This window comes from Poecilia latipinna, unplaced genomic scaffold (genome assembly GCF_001443285.1).
Source record: "Poecilia latipinna isolate Pla-1442-1.1 unplaced genomic scaffold, P_latipinna-1.0 Scaffold1879, whole genome shotgun sequence".
In the NCBI taxonomy this organism is placed as follows: Eukaryota; Metazoa; Chordata; class Actinopteri; order Cyprinodontiformes; family Poeciliidae; genus Poecilia; species Poecilia latipinna.
This window is the reverse complement of record NW_015114495.1, coordinates 538-8,258: the sequence shown is the minus strand read 5'-3', so window position 1 is coordinate 8,258 and position 7,721 is coordinate 538. Positions and strand designations below refer to the sequence as shown.

Genomic DNA, 7,721 nt, shown 5'->3' with positions numbered 1-7,721 from the left:
TTTTGATCCGAAAACTCCTGATCTCATCCAGAGTTTCTGCTTTAGTTTCATCCTCTCAGTCAAAGTGGAAAGTTTTCTCTGAAGTAAATCGTCAGTGTTGGATACGAGGATGGGTCACACTTTGCTCTGTGTGACATGTTTACTGTGTAAGTACTTCGCTTTTTCATCTGCACTATTTAGACTTTAAAAAAAAGTGTAAAAAGAGACGACTAGGACAGCAAAACATGAGATGAGAAGTTTTTTTCTCTTTGCTACAAGTTTTGCTTCAGATTAGAAATTCAATTCTTGATGCAACATTTAATTTAATTTATTTAGCTATTTATAATATGTTTATTTGACAAACAAGTTTATTATTATTATTATTTTTTGCTTAAGTTCTCAGCTTGCTGCTCTGCTGTGGAGACGTTGAAGGTGATTAAACATTTCTTCTGTCTTTTCTGCTTCCTTCCTTCACTCAGTTCTCATCAGCTTTCACAAGCTGCAGCCTTCCTTTGTAATGCTTCTCAGTAAAGTTAATCAACCTATCAATGGACTACTAATTAGTCATTTTATTTTGCAATATTTATTCATACCTTAGGACACTTTCAGATTAGAAAAACGGTTAGATGTATTTTACTGTTATTTCATTTGGCTGACCAACAGTAAGTAGATCAAAATGTATAAAAACGGGTAACACAAATATGTGATTTTCAAAGTTTGTTTTTTAAAATTAAAGTCTAAAAAGTGTACGATGGATTTGAGTTCAACCTCCCTGTTACAAGCAACCTTTGCAGCAACTACAAATGCAATTCTTTTCTAAGTGCTCTGCATGTTTAGCCAATGAAATGTTTTCTTTTCTGTTAAATTGCTTCAAACTTGGTAAGAATAGACGGGGTCTGTCCATGGAAATTACCACACATTCTGCAATGGGTGTTATGTCTGACGTTGGCCTGTACGCATGTTGATGGTTTGATCCGTGCTGATAACTGAGAAGTCTCCTTGCAAATCCAGATTAGCTTAAACTGAACAAATCCACAAATCCATTTGTGGATTTGTTCTCTGCTGTTGCCTCAGAGTTTTGAGATACTAGATATAAAAAAAATACTAAATTGTTAAATATTTTAACACTGTTGAAAGCTAAACAGGAAGTCGTACAGTAAGCTACAAGCAAAACAGGAAGTCTGCAAACCCCCCCTACCCACAGGCCTTAGACATCCGCCCGCCAGACTACTGTTTAAAGCAAATGCTTGAGTTGCTCTGGATTGTATCAGACAGTAAACGGAGCTCGATGCAAATATATGTCAGAGTTTTATTTGCCAAAGATTTGGAAAAACATTTAACATTTCTCTTCCACTTCTCAATCATGTGCTGCCCTGGGATGATCTGTAAATACGCATAAAAGCATCTAATGCACCACAGTTTGAGGGACAAATGTGAGAAATGACAACATGTGTTTGTCACACAGCCTGGGTGCCACTCCTCACGGTGTCTCCATCATGGCTGAGTCCAGGAGCCTCAGTGACTCTGAGCTGTAGGGTCAAAACCTCGTCGTCGAGCTGGGTGTTCTACTGGTACCGAGCTGTTCCTGATCTACCCAACAAGAACTATACGTATGAGCTGCTGCCTGATGGTATCAGTGGGACCGTCGAGGATTCTTACATCCTTCATGGACAGACAGACACAGCAGGATATGCATGTAGAGCCAAAGGAGGAAACCCAGAGGATCTGACTGGTTACAGTGAACCAAAGTTCGTCTGGTCTGAAGGTCAGTTCTGTTTCTCTTAGTCAAAGAAATAATTGTTCTGTGCATCGGTGTTGCTTTAACAAAAAATGTTCATTGTTATAGACACTGTTCTGTAGATGTTATGTCGGCTGTATGAAAACATAATATGTGAGTTTTATCGTTTTGAATGATAATGTAATGTCTGAGAGGTGGACAAAATCTATGTTAATATATATTTTTTTAACATTTAAAATTATTTTAAGTCAACTATGTGTTTTACATTAGATTTTTTTTTATTTGACTACCTAGTTTATCTGTAATGTTTGTGAATTCTCAACACCTTTAAAATGTAAAAGAAAAAAAAAGAAAAGAAACAATGTGATTTATGAAACTCTTTCATTTTCAGTGAACTTTCACCTTAATTTAAGTTGTTTTCTTTTTTACAACTCAGGTTCTCATCCAGAAGCGTCTCTCACAGTGAGCCCCAGAGGAGAGAAGCTTTTCTACCTACAAGATGTACAGTTAAAGTGTCAGGGATCCTCTGCTGCGTGGCGAGTGAGGAAGTTTGAAACAATTGGATATTCCACGTATTTATCGTACTGCTCCAGCTGGGGGACCATGACTGGATCCTCGTGTCGCTTTCTCAGTCTTTGGCCCCAGAACGCCGTGTTCTGGTGTGAGTCTGAAACAGGAGAGTTCAGCAACGCAGTCAACCTCACGTTACACAGTGCGTCATTAAACATTTTTCTCTATGCACTTAAATGGTTTATAAAACATACATTAAACAGATTTGTTTTAGACTATATATTGTGATATTGTGAGAGTTGTGTGCTGGAATATGGAATATGCATTTATGGTGTTTGTAATTTATCATATTTTAAGCTCTTGTTGTTTTTGAATATTTTATCAATACTATTTTATGCTTAACACATTATAGCATATTTCTGTTTTGTTTTGTTTTGTGTTTTGTTGCCATGAAAAATAATGTTTCTTTGTTCAACAGAGCCTGAATCTGTCCTCACTGTGTCTCCATCATGGCTGAATCCTGGGGCTCCAGTGACTCTAAGCTGTAATGTTAGACCTCCATCTGTAGGATGGAGGTTCTACTGGTACCAAGCTGCTCCTGATGGATCACACACAAAATACAATTACAAGCTTTTGCCTGGTAGCACCAGTGGGACAGAAAATGACTTCTATATCATTCATGGACAGAAACACACAGCAGGATTTGCATGTAGAGCTGAAAGACGAAACCCAGAGGTCTTCACTGATTACAGTGAACCAAAGTTTGTCTGGTCTGCAGGTCAGTTCTGTGTCTCTTCAGTCAATAACTACAGATGTGATCATTTTGTTTGGTCATGATATTCTCAACAACTCACTATCTTGGCAGCAACAAGTAATTTTGACAATGTTCTGACAATGATTCATGCGATACATGTGGTAAAATAATTGATCATTGGTAAAAAATAATAATAATAATAATCTCAGTCAATGTGAATTAAAAAAAATCACCAGTAATCTCATTTTAGCAATGTTGAAAGGGTAGACACAATCTTGAGTAAAAATAAATATTTTTCATTGGTCTCAAACTTGTTTTTTTATGTCCTTGTTTCTTAAATGTCAGATTCTCACCCAGCAGCAGCTCTCACAGTGAGTCCTGACAGAGAGAAGCTTTTCACTGTAGATGACGTCCTGCTGAGTTGCCAAGGAAACCCTGCTGGGTGGAGAGTGATGAAGTTTGAAAAAACTGAAAAGTCGTCATATTTATCCCACTGCTCCAGCTGGGGGACACTAACTGGATCCTCCTGCACCATTAAAAGTCGCTGGTCCCATAAAGCAGTGTACTGGTGTGAGTCTGAAACAGGAGAGTTCAGCAATGCAGTCAACCTCACGTTACACAGTAAGTTCTTCGTTTAGTTTTAAAGCCTATAGCATTGGTTTTATTTGTCACTCCTGACAATGTATCCTGTCCAGATCAGCAGTTCATAATGAATAGACCACATATTAATATTAAACATCATCAACAGGCTGTTACAGAGCAAATCTGACAAAAAAAAACAAAAAACCACAAGATTAGATCTAGTTCAAAAATCCCCAGCAGTGTGACAAAGAGGGTCATAGTAATGCAACGAAGCTGTTGTAAAATATATTTGATAGTAATAAAGACACAGATCCATAATTTCACAAATTATTCATTTTATTTCTCCAAAAGTTACACAATGTTCATTACTGTTTTATTAAAGGTTGTTTTGTTTTTTTTTTACTAATCAGAACAAACATATTAAGATGTTTGCAAAAGTGGTTGCAAAATATCTGTTGTAATGACAAATACTGCAACTATGCTGCAAACCGGAGAATGCTGTCAAGTGTTATGATTTGCTTTTGTTCTTGGTTTTTATTTTATATTTTTTGAAGACTTTTCTCAGCTCACAAATAGATTTAATATGTGTTTGTCCAACAGCACCAGAGTCCATCCTCACTGTGTCTCCATCATGGCTGAATCCTGGAGCCTCAGTGACTCTGAGCTGTGAGGTTAAACCTTCATCTGCAGGATGGAGGATCTACTGGTATAAAGCTGTTCCTGATTTATCAAAGAACAACTACAGATATGAGCTGCTGCCTGAAAGCATCAGTGGGTCGGTACAGGACTCCATTATTGTTCATGGACAGAAAAACACAGCAGGATTTGCATGTAGAGCCAAAGGAGGAAACCCAGAGGATTTCACAGATTACAGTGAACCACAGTTTATCTGGTCTGCAGGTCAGTGTGTTTCTGTTCTCTCCTGTGTTGGATGAGAAAGTTTTAATCTTCATTTAGCCCATATAGTGATTTTGTGGCTATTTTTTTTGGCATAAATTATATTTTTGCATCTTTATTTAGCAGCTTTAAAATCAAAACTAACTTTCTATGTTTTAGTTAGAAGTAATTGTAAGAACATGTGGTTATTTAACTACTGTCACATGTGTAATTACTTACTAATCATGATTTGTAAAAAGTTCAGTCAAGAATCAGAACCAGTCAGTGGTTCAGATTCTTGGTATCAGAAAATGATACACATTTGCATGATGAAGTATTCGTGGGATCTGACAGCATCTGTCATTGAGTATTTAAATAAATCATTACTAACAGAATTATACTGATATAAGTGCTTAAACACAGATTTTAATGGGTACTTTAAAAGGGTAAAATAAAATAAGTTGAGCTGAAGCAGTTTTATTAGACAGAATATAAAAGCATGGAATGTTTTAAACAGATGTTCAATAACTAAAGACGATATCAGTGAAGATGTTTGTTGGCTGCTTGTATTGATTATTTCCTCCATGTTGTTCTTCAGATCTTCATCCAGCAGCGTCTCTCTCAGTGAGTCCTGACAGAGAGCAACACTTCACCACTGAGTCTGTGACACTGAACTGTGGAGGAAACTCTGCTGAGTGGAGAGTGAAGGAGTTTAGAGAAATAAACCAAGAATCATTTGTATCAGACTGCTCCAACTGGGGGAATATGACTGGATCCTCATGTACCATTAACCGTGACTGGTACCATAAAGCAGTGTACTGGTGTGAGTCTGAAACAGGAGAGTTCAGCAATTCAGTCAACATCACTGTACAGAGTAGGTTATTTTTTTTCATGTTGTGCTATTTTTTTTAAATACATTGTTACATCCTTTGGTGTAAAAGCAAGGGATGGATGACTGTAGAGTCTTTGCTGTTCACTGGTGGTAATAGTGTAACTATGTCAAAACTAGAAACCTTGTGTAACTATGTTTCCATCTAACTGATTTCAGCAAAAATACAACAAACGAAAAAAATCCATGTCTTCATTTAATTTTATCAATGGAAAATAATTTCCAAATGTCCTCTAATTGTCTCCAGCAGCTGATTTCTGACTGAAGCTTCATTTTCTCTGTCTGGTTTCCAGATGAAGATCTTCTCCTGGTGAGCCCCGTCCATCCTGTGACTGAAGGAGCTTCTGTTACTCTGAGCTGCAGACTGAGAGGAGAAAACAAACTTTCTGATGTGATTTTCTATCATAATGACAAACTGATCCAAAATGACAGCAGAGGAGAGCTGAAGATCTCTGCAGTGTCTCAGTCAGATGAAGGTTTCTACAAGTGTGAACATTCAGGAGAAGTTTCACCTCAGAGCTGGATGGCAGTTAAAGGTGAACAGAGTTCGTGTTTTTTATTAATCTTGACTTAAGGAAACATTTTGAAAATTAAATGTAATATTAATATTAGTTATTTTTAATCACAGCAGCTGCATCCAGAACTGAAAGCTCTTCATTTCCTTTGCTGCTGGTTGTTGGGACAGTCAGTGGAGTAGTCTTCATTCTTCTTCTCCTCCTGCTGCTGCTGAGTCGCTTCAGGAACTCCAGAGGTGACACTTTCTTTCTCTTAAGCTGCATTATGTTTATTTAATGTATCCAGACATAGTGTTGAATATTCTTATATTTCAAAGCCACTGTACAAATCTTTGAAACAATCATGAAACAAATTATCTCTTTTTTTACATTCATGCTGCCTCTTGCAGTCAGTATGACTTTATTTTCTAAACATCTTAATCATAAATCATCAGAACTTTCTGTGTTTACAATACGTTGTATGTTTGAACACTGGTTCAAGCGATAAAAAATAGTTAATAGTTCCCTAAAAATAGCTTGTGTTTAAACTGATTAGCATCATTATATATTTTTCTTATATTATTATTATGGCTTGAGCATCAGGAAAGTTTTGACTTCTATTGATTTTAGGTCAAACGTGGATTTTGAAAATAGCTGTATCTGTTGGTTACTCCAATAAAAAGTAAAACAAAGACACATAAACACTGTAGTTTTTTTTTTTTTTTTTTTTTTTACTGTTCTACTTTCTATCATGTATTTAAGGTGAAGTTGTGACAAAATATATTCTTTGTTGGCTTTAGGCTCTGATTGTCTGGGACCCTCTGAAGGTTCTGGAAATGGTATTGTTTACATTTTGGAGAGAAAACACATGAAAATTTCAGTCTGAGTCCAAGTGAATGACAGAAACTCTTGATTTGTTTCAGATCCACGTGAATTCCAACATATCACTTATGCTCTTGTTGACTTAAAACATGGTGAAAAAAAGGGTGAGTTTGTTAAACACATACTTTGTGAAAAATGTTATGTTTCTCAAAGGTTTAGACTGTATTTAACGCAAGTCGGTGTGTGGATATTATCAGGTGAGGCTGGGGAACCAGTGGGGGGCGCTGTTTACTCTGTTGTGAAGACAGGAGCTACAGGAACGTTCAGTGATTCTGAAAAAGTCTGTCAGGTAATTCTCACAACAGTTTTTAAGTTACACACATCTGAGACCTTCAAACACACCGATTGATGTTTTTATTTCTTAAATGTTCCGACCTTATTCTTTTTTTTTTCTGTAATGATCCACTACAAAATGTACAGAACCGTGTTTTTAATTTGTAAACTTTATACAGTTTGTGAATATTTTTCATCATCATTTTGGGTTAAAAACAAGCTTTGCGGAGCTTTTTGAAAAACAAAATAATTGATATCAATTATTAATTTTATTGCTTACATTTGTTTTCTCTCTTCATTCACAGGAAAACGAAGCATTCACATTAGCATTAGCTAATGTAGCGGTTTATCCGGAAGTGAAGCACAGCTCTGGATAAAGACTGAAGACACCGGATGTGACATAGTCTTGCTCTTACATCTCCAGTTTAACTGTCATTCAGTAATTTTCTGTCCGTTTGCAGTGTGTGCAAACAGATAAAATCAGATTTGTTAGAGATTTTTTGGTATTATCATTTTGTTATTACTTTAGTTCATATTCAGTCTAATGTTCAGTATTATTGTGATTTTCAGTTTAAAGTGTTCTCTTCCTTATGTGTGTATAAACTGACCTGGGGGCCCCATCTGTCTGTTCGTCTTCATGTGAAACAGTTAACTGTGTGTTTCCCAGACCTTAAATTATTTTTCCACAGGTGCCTCCTTATCAACCGGAATACTCCCTACCTTAGAAACTGTCTGTGTGCAGTA

General features: G+C 36.5%; 1 protein-coding gene across 1 annotated transcript; it reads left to right on the top strand.

Annotated features, from left to right (window-relative positions):
• Positions 1 to 1,419: 1,419 nt before the first annotated feature.
• LOC106934891 (low affinity immunoglobulin gamma Fc region receptor II-like) lies at positions 1,420 to 6,993 on the top strand (the record flags this gene model as incomplete). The annotated part of the gene is made up of 7 exons (XM_015015053.1): positions 1,420 to 1,744; positions 2,154 to 2,429; positions 5,622 to 5,864; positions 5,960 to 6,079; positions 6,623 to 6,661; positions 6,746 to 6,808; positions 6,902 to 6,993. Coding segments are annotated over exons 1-7 (1,158 nt in total), but the record flags the coding sequence as incomplete, so codon positions are not given.
• Between the last annotated feature and the right edge of the window lie 728 nt (positions 6,994 to 7,721).